The 20,947-nt window shown below is 42.1% G+C and overlaps 1 protein-coding gene across 7 annotated transcripts in view; it reads right to left on the reverse strand.

The window, feature by feature from the left end:
- TNC (tenascin C) overlaps positions 1 to 20,947 on the reverse strand; it is an 81,503-nt gene that overhangs the window by 16,584 nt on the left and 43,972 nt on the right. For 3 of the 7 annotated variants that reach the window (XM_042830597.1, XM_042830596.1, XM_042830599.1), the window contains exons 4-13: positions 20,049 to 20,312; positions 19,101 to 19,216; positions 18,844 to 19,000; positions 17,976 to 18,245; positions 17,117 to 17,302; positions 16,498 to 16,587; positions 15,877 to 16,140; positions 6,199 to 6,471; positions 3,943 to 4,215; positions 2,579 to 2,851 (exon numbers count right to left, since the gene is read on the reverse strand). In XM_042830597.1, coding sequence (XP_042686531.1) covers positions 2,579 to 2,851; positions 3,943 to 4,215; positions 6,199 to 6,471; positions 15,877 to 16,140; positions 16,498 to 16,587; positions 17,117 to 17,302; positions 17,976 to 18,245; positions 18,844 to 19,000; positions 19,101 to 19,216; positions 20,049 to 20,312 — 2,166 coding nt within the window. Of the gene's footprint in view, positions 1 to 104; positions 381 to 2,578; positions 2,852 to 3,942; positions 4,216 to 6,198; positions 6,472 to 15,876; positions 16,141 to 16,497; positions 16,588 to 17,116; positions 17,303 to 17,975; positions 18,246 to 18,843; positions 19,001 to 19,100; positions 19,217 to 20,048; positions 20,313 to 20,947 lie in introns of all 7 variants that reach the window. The other 4 variants (XM_042830598.1, XM_042830600.1, XM_042830602.1 and 1 more) reach the window with 3 other exon arrangements.

Genomic DNA, 20,947 nt, shown 5'->3' on the forward strand with positions numbered 1-20,947 from the left:
ATGCTGGGTACTCAGTGCTGCAGTCCACACTTCTATCTATGCGGGAATATATATACATATATATTATCAACTGATAAACATACTCCAAACCTTTTGGCAGGTACCTGTCATGACAAAAGCAGTGAGGGGCTCTGTGTGAACACCTGCATCGGTGGTGCCCTTAATGTTAATGTCATAGCCAGTGTAATCTAGCAGGCCTGAGATGTGAGCGCTGCGAGCACCTCCCGACACCGTAAGCTCCTGGGGTTCGTGTGCTGCATAGGAATCTCTAACGTGTATGACAAACTTGGCAAAAGGCCCATCTCTTGTGGTCCACGAGAGGTTGAAGCTGTCGGGGGTGACATTTGTGAGTGTGAGCGTGCCCAGCTGTGGCTCAGCCTCTGAAGGAGAAAAGGAACACAGGTGAAGAGAGAGCATTACTTTGGGGTGGGGGGAAGAATTAGCCTTGGGGAGGGGGGGAGGTTAGAGAGACTTAAAGCTAAAGCTGAAGGGTTTAGCCTTGTTTTGCAATGGCTGAGGAAAGGAGGAGCACCGTAACAACTATTTTGTAAGGTTTTGGAAAGAAGCCAGTGAAATTAGTGCTGATTTTAAATTATTTTTTCCATTCGGTTTTCTTAAATGCTCAAAATTTTCTTACTGAAATGTGGGTTTGATTTACTGAAGCATCAACAGCAAGCAGCCCCATGGTACAACCATGGAAAGTGCAGTAACTCAGCACTGGAAATTTAACAGGAATACCCAGACTCAAGCAATTCTGAAGTAGGATTCAGGCAGAAATTAGGATCAAAACAAATGTCCTTGAACACAGACTTCAGCTTCTGCTTAGCATTCTTGTTGTCTGGCATTGTAGATACTCATATTTTCGGACCCAGAAATTTGTTGGGATTTTAGTCCTAGCAATGATCATCTCAGCACTAATCTCAGGCCAAAACCTCTCTGGACTCAATGGCTAAGGTGTTTCTTGTCCCCTGATTAGGCACAATCAAAGAGCATCTAATGGACTGGACAAAAACAACCAAGCAATGCTCTTGCTCTCCCTCTTTCTGACTGTTCAGAAACTTGGCCTTCATGCTATAGAAAGGGTACCATTCCTACTTTAATCTATTTCATTTAAAGTAAAATCATTAAGGATTCATTAGAGCACAGAAAGGCCACAAACACAACCCTGCAGTCAGGTGGCCTGGGAATCTGAATTTCTCTTTTTCTCTTGCCAATTGAACCAAGAACACCTTGGGAAATGCAGGCATTACGACACCAGGGAAAAACTGTACAAGTGATACATGCTGGGAGAAAAGCAAGAAGAATGTATCAAACTGACCGAGAAGAGTGAAAGAACAAAATCCTTTTGTTATCTAAAACAAGAAGTGCTGCAAGATGTTCCAATTTTTACCAGCTGTCCCCAATTGCTTTTAATTAATAGTTGACCTCCCTCAATGGAAAAGTCTTGGAAGAGGTGAATCCAAGTGGCCCCGATTAAGGACACATGCCACTGTCATGCTGCCAATCAATGCCTTCATGGCTGACAGTGAAGACATCACCATGTAAGCATAATACCTCTGAAGATGGGAGGAGATGAGAAAATATCCACAATGCAGACAGGATCGAGTGAAGAACCCAGTGAGACTGAGCATGGAGCCATCAGCCCCGCATGCAGCTCAGAGGTGACAAAACCGATCCTTTCCAGTCTGGTTCTGACATGGCTGCATTCCTTCACATGCCATTTGCATCCAGTCAGGCAGGCTCATGACACAACACCCAGACTCCAAAGAGTACTACATGCAAAACGAGTTGGAATTCTCTCTTCAGGAGAGTCTCGGTGAGCTCTTGGAATCATCATCACCACAGGAAAAGCTCTGACCTACGGTGAAACCCGACAGGTCTCAAGGACTAAAAGACAGCAATACAAGTAGCAGCGTGGTGGGCTGACCATCAAGAAAGGGTGGACTTCCTACTTGAGCCCAGTTTTCTGCTTGGAATGCTTAAAAATGCCGGGCAGAGAAGAATGCCAGAACTAGCAGAAGGTGGTCTCACCACTCCATGCAATTTTGGCTGGTCATTGAGCATGCTGCACAAAACTCCCACAAGAGATGCAAATGTCTTGGATGACATTTGGTTTTAAGAACAAAGAACCAAAATGACATGCAGGTGCCTCTCTGGCTGACAAAGCTACAAAGCCCTCCCACCCACAAGGAAGCAAGTGAGGATGGGATGAACAGGCACATCGCTCAGACCAAGTGAAAAGATATTCTGTGAAAGAATTAACCATCTGGAGCATGTCAGCTATATATACACAGCACTCACTGATAAGTGTATATATAATGAAACCAATCGTGGTTTACAACTGGCTCCCTTAATGCTGGGGGCACTTTTCCAGCCTTTTCCATTGTCCCAGATATCTCTCTTTCCAAGCACTCACAAGGTCAGTTTATTTCAGCCTCCCCTCATGGTGATCTTCCTATACTTTATCAAAGTATGAAATATAAGGATGATGAGTTGGAGCCACGTTTCAGAGCAGTTTGGTGGGCAGAAAAAGAAAGAAGAGAAAAAAGCAAACCTAGAAGTCAAAACAGTGAAATACCTGTGGTTGCCAGTGCTGTCAAGGTCTGACCACCTTGCCCATCAACTACACCATGGAGCTGGACAGTGTAATTAGTGGCAGCTTTGAGGCTGGTGACTACATAGTGCCGGGAGGCCCCTGGCACTATTTGTACCAGTGAGTCCAAAGGGGAGTCAGAGTTTCTGACTTCTAGAATAAAATGGTCAAAGGCATTGTCCTGTGCTTCCCACATGAGCAACATGGAGTCTGAGGTAGCATTTGATACAGTGAGTTTGCTAAGGAGAGGTTCCTCTACTATGGGAAGAAAAACAAATGGAAATGCGTTGCAATTATTAAAACCCAAAGCAGTAAAATGAAAGTTTGAATTTACATGAGCCACAGATCACAAAGACCATCTAGCCAAATACTTCTTGATGTTTTCCATACCATAACCTCAGTGGTCACTTTACCATGATTCAATGAGGAGATTCACAATCTACTGATGCTAGAAAATGCAACTCTGCATTATCTTGACCTCTGATATTTGATATTAAACTTGACGTCATTGACTACCTTGATCTCCTGCCATGACAAATAGCTATGACAACTCTTCCAGAGACCATGTCAGCAGGCAAAAATTTACCGGTAGAGTTAAATGATCACAACATGGGCTATTATCTGTCTGCTGTGAGAAGCACCTTCTGCTTATGTAACCTAGCCCTCTCATCCTCTCTTATTCCACTTCCACGCTGTAGTTGGCTAAAGCACATTAGACATTTCCTTCTCTTTGAGAGCCTTTTTTGGACACATTATCAACAGTAAAACCTCAGGATGTGCAATGTGCCAACAGCTAAATGCCTACCTATTTCATTTACCAACATCAAATCAAAACTGAAGTCTGAAGCTGAATTCCAGCAATGTATTGGCCTTGTAGAAATCTGCTGACAGACTGAAATTTGCCTGAAACCTGTTTAGAGAATCAGGATAAAAACTGTACCTATAAACTGGCTTATCTGAAAGAAGGAGTGTGTCCTCAACGCTGCACAGCACATACTGCAAAGCCATCATAATGAATCATCTGCCACTTGCTTCTTGCGAAATTTGTTTTGCTTCTCATCGGTCTCAGAGATTGTCCCTACCCTAATGTTTGAACAAGAGCTAACACATTATTATGTGAATGAAATTGCATCACACTGTGATTGACTGACTTTGCTGGATGGGATGGTGGCTTAACATTCACAGCTCAAAATGTCTGCAGCAGGTCTTCTTTAGAAGGTGTCAAACAGTGAGGTAGAGAATTTGGCAGTGGGCAGACTGATGGGGTATCTGAGGGCAGGGAAATGGGCACAACCTGCAAGGAAGAGTTAGAAGAAAGGAGAGTTAGCACTGAGGTAGGTTTTATATACCTGTTGTAGCCGCAGCACTTATTGCCTGTGTGCGGAAACCATGAGAGATCCCATAGAGGTAGACAATAAAATCAGTGCTGGGGGAAAGCCCTGAGATATGAGCTGTTCTTGAATTGCCTGAGATGTTGAACTCCATGGGCTCCAGCAACCTGTTAGAATCAATAATTTCAATAGTAAAGATGTCAAAGTCCCCATTGGTGGTCGTCCAAGAAAGGTTGAAGCTTTCAGGAGTAATGTCGGAAACGGTTAGCTCACCAACTTCGGGGTGTGCTCCTGAGGAGGGAAACAACATTGGTCAGCAGGGGACAGCCCCGTACCCCCATCTGCTCAGAAATGATCTGCTTCGCTCTGCTCATGCAGACAGCACTCCAAGCTGCCCTTGGAGAAAAGGGTTTAAGTAAAAGCTCGCTACAGGCAAAACAGCTCTTAAAAGGGAAGAAATGAAATGACAGCAACTCAAAATGCTGAAAAAGAGGAAAAAGAGACGGGGAAAAAAAAAAAAAGAAAGGAAAAAAGGAAGGTTAAAAGCTTTAGCTATTTCCTTTTGCAGCCATGCATCTTTGGGGTCTGAGCATGAAAGAAATCCCAAAGGAACATTTCCAAGCACCCCAAGGCATTTGGAGAAGTCAGCTTCCAGTTTTAGGAGAAGCTAAGACTAGAGGAAAAGCTGTATCCAGAGGAAAAGGTTGTGTTTTGTTTTAGTTCTTCTAGTTTCCCTTTCAGCTTAAGTTTATGAAAGCTGGCATGTAATTTGGGAGCTGGAGCCAAAATGCAAAGCAGTGATAGCTGCCTTGGGGTTTCTTCCTCTCTGCAGACATCCCTGACGTGCTCCAGGAAGGCTCAGAAAATTCTGACAATTGAAAGTCCCCAGAAGGGAAAATTCTAAAAAGCCGGATGCCGAGGATGACCCAGAAATGGAAGGGAAAACCTCAGCAGGGAATCTTCAGCTGTTTTCATTATGTCAATAAAAGGAGAGCACACTGCGTGTCTGGGCAGGACACCCATGATGTCTGTTTTCTTGTTTGTTCCTCTACGACTTCTTTTGCCTTGCCACATTTGTCTATTTTCAATGGGCAATCTGCTACCAGACCCTCAAAGCACAGCGCTCCCAGACTGCAGCAGGACGCAGCCCAAGGCAAGTGCCCTGTGCCACACACATTTCTACTGAAGCCAAGCCACTTAAAGCACTACTGAAATAGGCAAGCTCTGCTGAGTATAATGCTTTCATTTTGTTTTGTTCTTGCATGTACTTTTACCCCCTTCTGTGCTGGGCAATATGTGCTTGGGAAAAGTACATATGAGCAAGCTCTGGCTGTCCCACAATGGCAGGAGGTTGCAAGGTCTGTAAGGAAGCCCAGGGGAATCACCCAAAGGAAGAGCCACTGGTGCCCCTCTATTGCCAATTCGTATCCTGCTCATTACAGAGATCCTAACACCTGAAAGATTCACTGAGCCACACAGGACAGACATTTCTATTTGTTTATCACAGTAGAAGCTCATGATCAGCAAACCTTTATCCACAGTGCAGCATTTCACAAAATCAGCCACAAAATGATGTTTGTGGCTCTTGATTAGCCTCACTCAAACTTCTGATGACATGAGGTTTACCTTCCTTCTTTCAGCTCACTGTTATGGCACAGTATTTTGGTTAAATGTGGCCTTTTTGCACTGTATCTTTCTCAGAACAATCTGATTGTTTAAACTTCATGGGGCTCAATATATTCTTGGTAGAAATTTACTCGTGTTCTTCTCCATATGAGAACACATGGAAGGGCCTTGTCCTTGAGTCAGACTATGCCCTCCATGTTGTATTTATGCAGAAGCTGGTGTGTAATTTCAGAAATAGTTTCTGAAAGGCAAAACTCAAACATGCCCTTGGGTTTTGCTTATTTGGGCTACAAATATAATTTCACAAGGCAACCTGGACTTTCCTGAACATGTGCAACAGCCAGTTGGGTTTTGCAGTTAGCGTCAGCTAGCAGAAAAGTGAATAAAGGGAACAAAACAAGCCATTCTGAGAGGGGTAAAAAGAGCATTCCTGAAAGCAAAATGGCTCCGTGGGGGCACTGAGACTCTTATTGCAAAGTCTGATCATGAGACATTTCCACGCCAGAGATGTTCAGCCAAGCTTTAATGAGTTCAGTGCACCCATGCAAAGCAGACCGAGTGAACAAGCTTTGTCAAGCAGTTGCAATAGCTCTGGCTCGTGTCCCTGTCTGCAGCGAAAGGGAGCCGTTAGGCTGGATGGAAAGATACCTGTTGTGGTTTCAACATAAAGGGGTTTGGTTCTGTAGCCTCGAATCACACCGTAAAGTGTGACGTTATAAGGTGTGTTGGCCTTGAGGCCTGTAATGTTCACAGAGTGCTGTCCGCCGGGGACTGTCACGTTCCAGGTCTCTTCTGGATCATCAGACTCCTGCACCTGAATGACAAAGTTCTCATAGGCCCCGTCGGCTGCTGTCCAGGTGAGCTGGAAACCATCCCAGCCAGTCTCTGACACTGATAAGTTTCCAAGCTCAGGTTCTTCCTCTGAATAAGGACAGAGAGTCAGTCAGTTACTCAGATTACAGACCGGTGGCAACACGGTATTACTTAATGACTTTCAGTTAATGAATTGCATTTGGAAGCAAGTGGCGCAGAGATGCACCCCCACATTTACATCCCCAGCTGCCCCAGGTAACTCATAAAGTCTCTTCGGAGACTTGGCAAGACAGAACAGTAAGAAAAGAACCATAATAATAAATAATAATCACACTAATGCTGAAAGACTGCTCACAAAAAGCAGTTTATAGACCACCTTACAGCTGGATGTATTTTGCTAATATTAATTACAACTCCCAATGACACAAGTATTACCATAACCACTTCAGTGCAGCTATTAAGAATTTGGCATTTGCCATTATGAAGTGACTGTGAATACTGCAGTAACGCCTATTGTAAGGCTAGCAAGGCTCTGAGCTTCTAGTACTTGGGATTCAGATGGTTAAGCTTTTAATTGAAAGATGTTACGTATTCTTCCAAACTATTTCTAATTCAAAACAGCAAAGAAGGGAAAATCTCTTTATGTCTGCATGACTTCAATTTAATAGGCCTATCCTCATTATCTTACATTATTCTGCCACCAAAGCCTTCCCAGAGGCAGAAAAGCTTGGATTTTCAGAGATATTGATACTAATCTGAAATTGAAATCTGCCTTCACAGAAATCAGCATTTTCATATGCCATCACAAGGGTGGCTTAGGAAACTTGGGGCCATTGGAGCTAACGCTCAGCTGTTGTTAAATCTGAAAATTTAGGTCTTTTTCCCAGCAAGAGAAGCAAGTCTTCCAGTGCTGAGACAATGCAGCTGATTCCTTAAAATTACCAGGTTCATGGGAAAACAACACAACAATATATTTTTTTTCCTACATGAAAAATCTCAGAATAATAGAATATCCTGAGTTGGAAGGAGCTCACAAGGATCATTGAGTTCAACTCCTGGACTTTGCTACATGGTCAACCATTGGCACTTCCAGCATTTTTTGTGTTTATTTGCATTGTTGATGCATCAGCATTATAATAGAATCAAAGTCTAGCTAAATAACCTCAATGTGCATTCCTGAGCTTTTATAAGAAATGATGCACAGAGGGCAATGGATCTGATGTTTCTTTTCTAAACTTTCATCGTAAAGCCTTGCATATATTTTGAGTTGATGCATAAGGGAGTGCTGAAATAAATGAGATTTAGGCTTAATTTTATTCATATAGATCTCCCCATAACAACATAAAGCCTATTTTGTGACCCTCACATAGATTTACATAGGCAGGTGGAGCTGTATTATCAGTTTCATGGATGACAGTCAGTTATCATTAGTGCAATTCACTAATATAAAGTAAATTACTGCTACTACTCAAAGTCTTGATGAGTTTTTCTCATCCTGTCAGAAAAGAAGAGATGGTTTATGAAATAACGCAATGATGTTCAACAAAAGAACACAGGAATCCAGCTTTATCAGGACAATCACGGAGCTAAAATATGGATCATGTCAAGATAGCACCATTTAGCTGAAAGAAGAGAAAATGAAACAGAAAAAGAAGTGGTTGTATCAGAAAGAATAATCTTTGTTGTCAACGGAAATAAAATAAACATATCAACTTCAAATGAAAATGAAGCTAAGCAAAAGTTAAAGCAAGGTAAATATTTCAAGTCAAAGCACGATTATAAATATGTAAGTAACCAACACAGCCTAGAAGCAATTCGCATTTCTCTGAAGAGTGCTCAGTTTCATTCCCATCCAAGATGCAGGTCCCCTTTGCCTCCCAGTTATGTCTCATGCATGCCTGAAACAGAAGTGCACTCAACCCCATCATGCTGTCAAGGGGCTGACAGATACTCATATAAACTCATGCACCAGGTTGGATGGTTGAAGACCTCTGTAAACCTCATCCGTTAAGCGTTCAACATATGTGACAAAACAACCATAGTGTCATCACAAATGATATCAAGGGATGATGTTTCTTAACTTAAAAAAAAAAAAAAGATAGAACAAACCATTGAGAGATAAGGCTGCTCTGACTATTTTCTAGGTGTGCAATAATAATCTTTGTATTTCTGTGTGAATGTCTTACATCACGAATTGCATTTCTTTTGCAGGTGGTCTGCTATGGCCATTAGTCCCCAGATCAATTCTCCAGGTGTGAACTTCTACAGTGGTACTTTGTTGAACTGAGCTCTGGGGCTACAGCCCAGTTTCCTCGTGAAATTCACATAATAGGGATAACAGGCAGAAGTTTTCAGAAGGATATACTCCCAATGTGTTGCAATCTTTTTTTTCTCTAACATCACCACTTCCAGGCCAGTGCTGCAAGCTGCAACTTCCTTGTGGTCTTTCTTTTGTGCTTTGAAACACAGTCCCAATAAATCCCTGTAATATCTTGCTATTTTCATGTGCCTTGTAAATAGCAGATGCATCAATGCCTCTCTTTGCATGCAGTTTGAAAAGAGAGAAATGATGCTACATCACCTTCAAAGCTGCATGGGGCATTGTCCATGCTACATAACTCAAGGCTCTCATTCCATAGCAGTAAGTTTTATCCCATGCAAACAAACAAAATAAACAACTACAACTAAGAAAGGCATCAATCACAAAGCTTTGCATTTCTGCAGTGGAACAGCAGTATGAAAATGAAGTTTCGTATTTCAAAGCAGAAGAGGAACATGTGGCTAATGAATCCATAGAAAATACCTGTAGCAGCTAGAGCTTCCAAGCCCCAAGACAGCTGGCCTTGAGTGCTTCCACGGAGGATAATCTGGTATTGAGTGCCAGCTGTGAGATTGGTAATTTCTGTTTCTCGTTGGTTTCCCATCAAAAAGATTTCCTGTGTTCTGTTTAAACTGGACAGGTCTTTCAGAGTGATAAGGAACTGATCAAATACCTCATCCTGTGCTGCCCAAGACAGGGTGAAACTACTGAAAGTCCTGTGGGTTACGTTAAGGTCACGAAGAGCATCAGTGACTTCTGAGATGGGAAGGTCAGTGGGCACCAAAGGCAGAGCATGGGGACCAGTGCTGGGGTTTGTTAAGTGACTTAGCTCTGTAGGAGCAGGACTGGTAGCATTAAATGATGTTGCACTGTCTGGTTCTCCAGATGTTGTGATTAGATGTGCTAAACAAAGGTAAATTACAAGTTAAAATCTCCTGATAATTAACCCCCCAAATACAGCACATGACAGCTAGCACCTGGTACAAAACAGTTTCTGTGCTTTCATTAAAGAGCTCTAAGATCAGAGAAGACAGATGGGTACTTCTATTTTGGAGACTGAATCCAGGCTAGAAGCACAGGCAGCATCACCAAGCATGTGGTTCCCACACAGAGCCACACTAATCAGCAGATCCAGAGCCACAACCATTAAGCACAGGGGTCAGCTGACATGCTTTCAGTGGAGAAATGGATGGATTCATCCTCAGTTGATGTAAATCAGTCCACTTCAGCTACCTCTAAAGACCTTTGCTAATTTACATCTCTCAACCATGCCTTTTATCTTGACTACAGCACAGCAGTCATTGCTACTGATCCAAACCAGAACTGGAATGCATGCCAATTATTGCAACAATATCGAATCCAGGCTGAGAAATGGGACGCACAGAAACATGCTAAATCTCCTCCTGCCCAAGTAAAAACATGCTTGGAGGAGTGATCCACCTTGATACATGCTGAATTTTGAAGGAAGGGGAGGACACCCTTAACTAAAAGATAAACAAACCAGAGCAATGTTCAGAGAGGTCCAAAAGGATGAAAGAGAAGCAGGCTTGGCCTTCAACATGCTGAACAGATCTATGAACACAGCTTGTAGCACAGTCAGATTCCAAAAACCTGAGAGCTGTACAAAACTGCAAATGCGTTTCTGATCACAGCTGTAAGGCAACAGGCAGGTGATTTTTCTGACACTTCAATTAGCCATGCAGAATTATCTCCTCATTAGTGGAAAACCACATCATTTCACACCTCACTGACTGCCTAACTCTCATGCTCCATGGCATTCAATTAAGAGAAAGCAACTCATCTACCATCATCAGTCAGATTAGCAGCAATATGTTCTCAGGATTCAGTTATCTGTCTCCAAATTCACACACGTATCAAAAAAAGAAAAAAAAAAGTTTTCAGGAGAGAAAGATCAATTTCAAAATATTTTCAAATAAATGCAGAGTTTTTAACTTGAAAATATACTCTCAGAACAAGCACAGATGTAAAAGCATCATTTCTCATCTCCAGGAAGGAGTGAAGTCTGTAAGGCAAACAGTGACCTGTACTTACATCTATTATATATTACACATACCATATTAATAACACTTTTGACTTAGGTAAAGGTTGTTCTGAATTCCACCAGCTTGTGACCTGAACCAGGCCCTACATATGGTGCAGCCTGAAGACAGCAGTGTTGTCAGCACATCAGCCTACGTGCCATGAGAGCTGCTGGTTATTCATTTTTTCTTTACAACTGTACTATCAGAACTGTTATCTGACCACAGTAGGGTAATGAAGGAAGGTTTCCAGGGAACAAAGCAGGAAGACATGCAGAACGTTCTTTAGGCTTCTTTGACTCGAAGGAATACTCAGAAATACTCAAAAAATAGTAAAAAAAAAAAAAAAAAAAGCATAGTGGCAGCTGGGCTCTACTGTGAAGTATTTCTGCTGGAGCCATGCATAACCAAAGCGAACAGACCAGTGAAGAGGAAAAAGCATCTGTATGTTATACAAGTAAGCTCCATGGCATGGATGGTCCCAGTGGAGAAGTGCCATGCACCTTGAGCTGCAACAGGGGGAAAAAATGTCCAAAAATACAAGGGAAAAAGAAGAAATAAGGCTATGTGTCCTTAAGCTGACATGCTAAGAATCCTTGAGAAAACCCTGTGAAACATCACTAAAAAATTGGCTTTTTTTTCCTCATTTTTGTTTGACCATCCCCACTGATACTTATCCCAGATTCCCACTAGTGGGTTAATTTTATTGCAGGACCTTTGACAACCACACAGGAGGTTGTCATGTACATGTTATCCCTGTGGTGGCATGTAAATAAGTTATCTCTGATAACTACCTTGTGTGTAATCACTGATTCCACAAATGAACTTATGGATGAGAAAGAGCGGTCTACACTCTTCATGCATATATAAACACACATGATCACAGATGAGTACACATTGTGTTATAGTTTAATAGGGGAGTATGTGGCTTTTTTAGTAACATGCAACAGACAGGAAAATATAAATGACATGAACACATGGGAAGCACTCTGATGCCATGGATAGTATCAGTGTTCAATGTTCAGCAGACTGTTAGCTACAGAATGGGTAACAAAATTTGGATTACAGTCGAACTGTAGATCATGGAGATCAAATAATTGACAGAGAAAGTAGGGGAATAGATGGGAAGAAAACAGAGCTGTAGGAGCTCTAGGTGGGTGGATGACAGCCAGATGGGCTGATTCACGGCGGTGAGATGAATGAGTAGCAGATGCCAAAGAGTTGAAAGCTGAGAGGAATGCAACTTGATGGACAACAAACATATGCTCTTTCTCAGATTAGAATACTTCTTAGTATCGTTCTCTTAGTAAAATCTTCAGGCTGAATATGGCCAAAATATGTCCACGCTGCTGCTGCTGGCCTTTTGAGGAATTCCACTTGTAATGCTTCACTGGAGTTTTACTCAGAAGAATGTTAACGTCCTGCCAGGACATTTCCCCGGTTACTTGGGATGGAGCAAAGAGTATTTTGTATTATTTCTCGCTTCCATCTCTTGGATCTCACATTATTTTCCAAAAGAGGCTATCAACAAGTTTCACTGCAGAATCGCTAATCGGCTCAGCCTCACTGCAGGGTATCACTGCAGCTCCCTGAAAGAGGAATGAAGAACCACGATCCACTACAGTGTTGGTGTTCTTTTAAGAACACTTTGGCTAAACGGCTTTTCCCTCTCCCAGCCAGCTGTTTAAACACAGAGAAAAGCACTGAAATATATCAGAGTCCAGAAATACTACAGAAACTACTGCTGAAAATCTGAGATTCCAGGTTCTCTCAATAGAGGAATCAGCTGAATAAATGGACAACCTTTACTGGTAAATCCATTTTCCTAGGGGTCGGCACTGCAGTTTCCCATCAAGCTGTCTCACCTAATCACTCTTCCTAACGTTCCTTTGAGTCTGCATACAAAAGGAGCAGTGCATCTGAGACTAGAATAAGCCAGGAGAGGAAGAGGGTATGATGCACAACACAGACAGAAGTCTTCAGTAAACAGCATAAATCTTCTTTAAAACATTCAACAGAATGGAAAACTTGCTTCTCCAAGCCATGCTCCTATGTGTAACTCATTCCAGAGGCAAGGCACTATCACATCCTTGATTTGTCAGCAGTTGCTGCACAATCTGGGTCCTTCAGCAGAGGAATGTGAGGTTGGCACTTGGTTTTGCAAATGTGCTCTCATTTATTTCCACAATCTGATGTATTACCATTCCTCCTCCTCCAGGACCCACATTGTGCTATGCAGGCAGGGCTCCAGAACCAGAAGAAGATGGAACAAAGCTGCAGTCTGACTGCTCAGCTTTCTCAGAGCTGGGTTACGTGCTCACTCTGCAGATTAGTTGTCAATCTCACGTAACATTCTCCAGACATGCTGCCAGAAGGGTCCCCTGAGCTAGCAGAATGGCTCACTTTGGTTCTAAACCACTTCCAAGGAGATACCTGTTGCAGCCACAGCTCCCAGAGGAGGGAAGTGTTATCCTCCAGCCAGCCCATACACCTTGATTTTATAGGAAGTGTTCACCTGGGGGCCTTCAATCACAGCACTTAGGAGTTCTCTGGGCAGGAGGGTTTCTGAGGGGATTCAGCTGCCAATGGCATCTCCTTGTACTCCACCACAATGCCAGTGCAGGCTCCAGAGTTTGCATACCATGAAACACTAAAGCTGGGTCTGTAACCCTTCAGCCCATGAGTTCCCTCAGTTCCTCCTCCTGCATCTCTGTGTCTGCCTGAGCAACACAGCTCCCAGGGGCGGAATGCTTCTCTGGGCCAGCAGTCACTGCCTGCATTAGGGTTAGACTATGTGGAGCTACAAGGAAGAAAACAAGCAAATGAGAGTGTGAAATATTCAGACTTTCCTTTTCACTATGTAATTTTTAGCATTTCTTGAATGCAGAATCACAGACACCAGTATACCTTTGTAACTGGAGCTGCACTTCATCCATTGAAGGAAACAGAAGTGACACAAGGCTGCCATCCTATGGTGTGGAATGTTCCAGGATATGTGCTTTGATCAAATCTTGTGAGCTCTGAAAGTTTCGAGCACTTATGTGCAATAAGTTGATACACATACAAAGACAACCAGGAGCATGCATGGGAGGAGAGAAAGCACTGACTAAGAGCATCAGTTTGGGGGCAGAAAGAAGCCTTGCCCTCAGTGACAGATGGTTCACTAGCAAGCAAATTCAAATAAGTAGCAGGAAATGAAAGCCCTGACCCTTCTGGATATCTGCATGCAGAAAGCATGACTGAACAAGAAGGAACTGAAAGGAAATAATCTCAGGCATCCCAGAGAGTGCAGGGCCTCCCTTGTTCAGCGAGGACAGCACATGCCCCTCTAAATAACAGGACTGTTTCCACCAGACAAGAAGAGCTAGTCCAGGCTTAGCTGTGCTGCTGGCACTTTCCACATCAATCATTATTCTCTCTGCTTGGTAGCTCCAAGAACTCTCCTCTGAAGTACAATGGACCTGAGGTCACCCATAGCTCTACGAGAGACAGCAAAATAACAAGTTTGTTTTGCTTAGCCCGAGGACTTGAGGGCCCCCCAAGTACTGAGAATAAAGCACTTCTGCCTCCCCACACTCATGTGTTTGGATTTGTCCATTCCTAGGCAGGAGGGCCAGAAATGACAGGTTATGTCAACTGCTGCTGTTGCTTCTAAGGAGTCACTGCAGAGAACTCTTTGTTTACTGGCTGCTCTGAGTGAAGACTTAAAACAAATACACCATCCAGACGATCTTCTTTAAAAAAATATATACATAATAATCCAAAGAAAAGTGAAGCCATCTTGTGGAACTTTGGAAACGGGCGTTGGAAAGACGAGACTGTGAAATTCCACAGCATGTTGTTTCTGCCTTTTCACCCTCTACACATACTACTTTTGAGACTGCTCAGTCTTCTGACAGATGGGGAAACAGATCACTTCGGAAAAATCAAAGCCTGCTCAATCATGCCACGTAAACCTTCAGCCTCCCTTTGTATGTGTGTGCTCCAGTGTTCCCTAATTTTTCCCTGCATTGGACACAGGTCTGATTTATGCATCAAATAAGTAATTCACTACTTATGGTTTACTGCAGTTTATACAATGCCATATAACTCACTCCTGCACTGGATTACCTGGCTCTATAAAGTATTCATACGTGCTGCTGGCACAAATGTTGCCTGGGAATAAGAAACTGTGGGATTTTTTTTTTTTTTTTTTTAATTTTTTTTTTTTTTTTTTTTTTTTTTTTTTTTTTTTTTTTTTTTTTTAAGCCATTCAGATCTTTACAGTTAATAGTTTGCAAAATCCACAGCTTCTGCTGTATTTACCTCATAGGCGGTCTTTTGGGGGAAAAGGTTAAAAGCCTTGACATCTGCTAAGGAGAATAATTGTAGTCGCACTGATTCTTATTCACTGCCTCTGCTCCCTCACAGCACCTGAAGCTGTGTCTCACAAAGTTTAGGCTACAGGCACTTAAAGATTCTTATGTTCTATGATCCGTGCACAATAAACTTTGGAGAATAAAGTTTCACAGAGAAACCTCATTCAAGGAATGGTCCATTGGTTCTAGTTAAGTAGAGTGGTTCATACAAATAGAGAGAGGGCAGAAATGGACTCCTCCTTTGCAGACAAATATAATAGTCATGTATCCAATGGAAAGAGTGACTGTGACCAGATTTGTGACAGCAGCCTGTTTCTGGTTTTGGATGAGAAAACTGAGGAAGGGCAACATCAGAGCCCTGTTGACCCTGCTGAAGCATGACGGGTGGAGGCATGCTGTGAAGAGAACTCATTAGGCAGGAACAAGCAATATTAGAAACATTCTGGTTGCTCTTTCTCCTAGATTTTGGCTGTAGAATATAAAACAAGTTATAAGACAACATACAAAAAAAACCAGCCTCACATCAAACAAACGATGAGGTCTGCATTTCCTGCAGAACAAATAGCTGTGTTCTTTGTGAGCCTTCTCAAAGGGTAAGCAAAGAAATCATTGAGAACATGGAGCTAAACACAAGTGTTCCTCAATTAACCTGTCACGCTAGACAGAATTAAGCCTGCTTTGCAGGCAATGGATGTTTTTTAGCAGTTCCTCAGACACGGCTCAGAAAATCAGGTGAAAGTGCACTCAGACCAAAGAAGGACCTGGTGCACGGTACTCACTGAAAGCTGTTACTTACCAGTCGAACCCTTGATGGTTGTGGGTTTGCTTTTGTATCTGCCTTTCTCTGCCACCAGACTGATGGTGTACTCTGTCCCTGCGTCTAATCCTCTCAAGATATAAGAGGTGCTGTCCACAGGGATCTCCACTTCGTTCTTCTTTCCAGAGGGGCTAACGTAAGTGAGGCGGTAACGATCAAATTTGGCCACTGGTCTTCTCCAGCGAAGGGACAGGGTGGTTTCAGTGGGGTCACTGACTTCCAAGTCCTTGGGGTTATCAAGATCTACAGGTGAAAAAGTAAAGTTTAGGTGTCTCTGAAGTGCCCTGGGTCAAGTTTTCAGACATCTGTAGAGAAGCAACCGTATTGAGTGTCTAGTGACAGATCTCATCTGCACCCTGAGCTTTGGAAGTCATAGAATGGATTATAGAAGTCCCATTGCTTCATGTAGGTAGAGGAAAAGGAAGTTCTCTTTTATAGACAAAACACGCTAAATCTGAATTTCTGCTATTTATGTTCAGTTCAGCTGGCACTGCATGAAGGAGAGAAAGAATTTAAGCCCTCAGAGCATTTATCCAGGGAAAAGGAGGTGTTGTGAGAAAAGATTTACTCCAGAGCAAAAGAGAGGGTCAAGCTACTCACCAGTGCCAGCATTAATGGTAGCAGGAGCACTTTCCCTGTCCTGTCTCACTGCTGTCACTCCAATGCCATATTCAGTTCCAGGTCTCAAACCTAAGAGATGAGGAGTAGACATGCAAAGAGATGAGGAGTAGACATATAAGTCCCTGCCCATGGGAGATGCCTACAGGTATGTTTGTGTAAATAAAGAATGTATGCTCTACTAGATATATGCTAGGTATACACAGACATCCACATTACATGGGAAAAGTACCATAATCTAACCTTGCAGGATAGTATGGCCATTTGTATGCACATGGAAAAGCTGCAAGCTGGCATAAGTAAAACCATCTTTAGTACAATTCAGATGCCTCTTGAAATGACAGATGTCTAACAATCTTCACTAAGACGTGACCCAGAACTCAGGCAAGTGACCAGCAGGATTCGGAGACATGTATGAAAGTCAGATAGCTACTTACCCACTTGTGGGTCTGAAAATATATATCACCTGCATTTTAACTTAACTACTTCCTCTCACAATATGCAACCTCTACTTGCTGCTCTTGTATGTAGTGATCAAAAAGAATTTTTGGTCCATGGTGTTGGCAGCAGGAGGATATTAGCAATTTCTTGATTCCCTTACCTGTGAGTGTAGCTCTGGTTGTTGCTTGGTTGCCCTTTGGCACTGTCAGCTCAGTGTGGTCTCCACCAGAAATGGGAGCAAACTTAATTCGGTAATTATCAATATTTGCATGGCTGTTCTTCCACTCCAAAGTAATGCTGTTGTCTGTCTGTGACACTCGCTTCAGGTTTCGTGGAGCATCCAGGTCTGTAATAAACACATTAATAAATAAAACCAGACATAAGTCACAGGAATAATTCTCTTATGACAACAGCCTTTTACAACAGTCCATTTCAGAAGATGAACATGACCCATGAAGCTGACATTGTTCCCTCTTGTATGATATCACTTAACTACATCAAGCAGATTTTTTTTAGTATGATGACCCATACCTTCATAAAGCATTCCCAGGATGACAAAGGAACAAAGTAATCTTAAAAAAAAAAAAATCACAAAAAACATTTGCACATCTGAAGAATAGAAAAAAACAATGTTTGCCAATCTGTTATGGATTTAGGCAAGCAGAAGTAAGGTCTTAGATGGAAGGAGAACCATGGAAGATATTTAGCTCAGCAAACAGACCAAATCTAGAGAAATTTGATTTGACAAGTAAAGATTTAGGGTATGATGAGAAAAAGCTTCCAAGTGACTTAATAACGTATTTCCCATTTTCAGCAAATATTTAGAGACTTGAAGGGCCTGAATGTTTTGGTGGGCCAGTAAGGTATGTAAGGCACAGAAAAACCTTCTCTGCTTTCATGTAGGTTCTGTGTTGATGCAGTGACTGTCAACTAAAGAAACACAATGCAAACAGCACAGGAAGATTGATGGTGATTACATTAAACTCACAGAAATTTGGATCACCACCCAGCCTCCTTACCTGTGACAAAGACTTCTTTTGCAGGGTCACTTTCCATGTCCCCTCGCCGAGAGATGAGTGTCACTTCATATTCTGTGTGTGGCCTCAGGTTTCCAATAGAATATTGGTTTTCATCCTCAGAGAGGTCAATGGTAGTCCTGTCCCCTGGAACATCCTTGGGGCCATATGTGAGCTCTATGCCTTCAATTTCAGCCAAGGGTTTGGACCACGTGATCAGAGCTGTGGTGTCTGTGACATCTTTTGCCTCGATCTGGCTAGGGGCATCAAGTTCTGTTTTAATGAGAGGAAAACGTTATTAAAAAAAATTAAATAAATCTTAACAGAAAATTCGTAATGCTTACTTGGGCTTTTAATTGCTTCAGAACAAAATTAACATGAATGGCTTCTACAAAATGAAGCTTGTCTTCATTTACTTTCTTCCTTACTTGCCAAGTGGGGCCGATTCATCAGAAACAAATTCATTAAATTCATTAACATCTGAGGTTGCCAAAACAAGGACAATCAGAAACTCTGAGTTCTACACAATGGAAACTCTTTCCTAAGCAATTTCTTCATGCCAATATCAGCAGGATGAAAGAAGTTCTAGTTTCTGTGGTTGTACCTTTTAGGAAAGAATAAAAGTGCATGCTGGTCGCTACCTTCTAGACAAAAATAAATTTCCTTTTTTCTTTAAACAGGTGATTTGGAAAGCAATATTTTTTTTCTCATGTTTTTGTCATTAAAAGCTCCAATGCTTTTTTTCTTCTCTCGATTTCCTTAAGAATGCACCTTATTGAGTTAAATTTTCTCTTTGCTTTAAGACTCCCCAGGCTACACCAACCAGCAGTTGTTTCATTGGTTGTACTACAGGTATACAGGTTGTGCTTACTTGTGGTTATCACACGAGATAGCCCTGGTCCTCTGGTATTGTTTTTCACTATATGAAGGGATACATTATACTGTTGTCCTGGTGCCAAGCCTGGCTGCATATATGATGTCTCCGGCCTTTTCAAGCTGCTGGTTATGTCTCCATTATCATCCTTTTTCTGTAACACATGGAACAATCAGTTAATACAAACAAAAAATTCAGCTTCTTTCACTTGTATGAGAAGCAAGGCTTTGACAGCAGGAACGATGCTTCCTTACCATATTACGAAAGACCAGCTCCCAGCCATCAAAGGAAATGCTCAGAGGATCCCACTCCACCTGGACAGATGTTTCTCTAACAGATTTGAATTTCAGACCTTCAGGAGCAGGCAGATCTGTGACAATAAAAATAAGATAAATACACATGTAACAAGAAATAAATGAGGATGCTGGTGTTGGAACATCTTCCCACAGCTATAAGTATCTGCCACGCAGGGGTCTGCATCTGAGAATCCCGAAGGATCATCAGAGATGCTTAACCTCTCTTCACAACTGCTTATTCTGCCTCTGAGAGGCATTCTCCTGACCTATTCTAGATGTTGACAAAGAATAAAACAACTTTCTTTGTACCATACAAATGCCTATTTTTGCCTTCTTGAAAGAAACCTAGTGTGGACATCTGACGGTAGGTGAAATGAATGCTGCCCCAGGTCTCTCAGAAGAAGAACACTGACTGAAGTCAAAGAGCATCTTCTGAGACTCGGATATTAACTTAGATTGTGATGGGCACAGTACAAAAAGGCAAATGGAGTACAGATCGGCAGATAAGCAGAGTAAGTTGTGGCAAAAACACACTGAAGATATAAACCAAATGGAAGTTCCATTTTAGTCAAAACTGTGTGAATCCAAATGATTTCATATTGCTCTTCTGTTACACATGCTATAATTATATATATTTTTTTCAGGGAGCATTACCAGAGTTCAAAAATATACCTTATTTATTAATAAGGAATTGAGGATCTTAATTTACAAAGACCCCATGATAATGAACTTTGCTTTTAACATTGACAATGCTATTGAAACAGAACAGAAAAGGAAAGTGGTGAAGGCTCTCCTTGTTGAGAACAGAAGATGAACTCAAAATAGAAAATACAAAAAGAAGAAAACCCCAACACAAACATAATACAGAACAGACAAATGACTGAACAGAGGGAATATTAAACTCACATGTCGCTACTCTGGCACTGACTGGAATACTTTTCTTGTTTTTAAGGATTGCAAAGACACGGATGAAGTATTCCACACCCGGCTCCAGCTCACGAATAGTGGCAGATGTCTGGTTTCCTGGTACCGTGAACTGTAGATCTAAGCCCCCACTGCTGGTAGGGACATAGGTGACAAGGTACTCGTTGACAAGATTCTCATGCTTCCATTCCAGATTTACAGTTTTATCTGTTACATTCGTTACAGTCAGTTCCGTTGGAGGAGACACTAGAGAGGGGAAGAGCAAAACAAAAGTCAGTTCTCAAGGCTCAGAAAATAATGACCTGCCCAGTTTCCCATTTTCCCAGGAGCAGTTTATGAGAATTAACAGGGAATGGGGAAGCCGTGCCACACAAATTAGCCACTTGTAGAAAGGAATGTTCAGCTGATGAAGACTACAGATGTTTCCAGAACTAATGGGCCAATTTCTGCTTTCATGCTCGCACATAACCTATGGCTGACTGTGTTCCAGCCCCTTCTTTCATGGCCACGACACAAGACTACTACAGCTAGGTCCTGAGGGAATCAAACTTTAACTCAACTGCCAGCAACACGTGATTTTACAGTTGGAAGTCCTGGGATTTGGACACACAGAATTGCACAGATTTTCCACAATAAAATAAAACATGATTATTTTTGTAAATACTTTCAATAGATTACTCCGTGTTTGCACGTGCAGGAGCCCAAAATGTAGCTTGGGAACCCTCCAAAAGGAGGAGATGAAAAATGGTAATTACTTTCCAAGGGTATTCATTGTCCTTTACAATGTTCCCAGCCCCAAAGTACTCTTTGATTACTCTACAAAGATCTTAGTTCCAAAATTCCTCCCCTGGGATCTCCTAAAGAAAACTGCCTCCTTTATA

This window comes from Centrocercus urophasianus, unplaced genomic scaffold (assembly GCF_019232065.1).
Source record: "Centrocercus urophasianus isolate 14NV4802_14NV808 unplaced genomic scaffold, USGS_Curo_1.0 seq_34, whole genome shotgun sequence".
NCBI classification, from domain to species: Eukaryota; Metazoa; Chordata; class Aves; order Galliformes; family Phasianidae; genus Centrocercus; species Centrocercus urophasianus.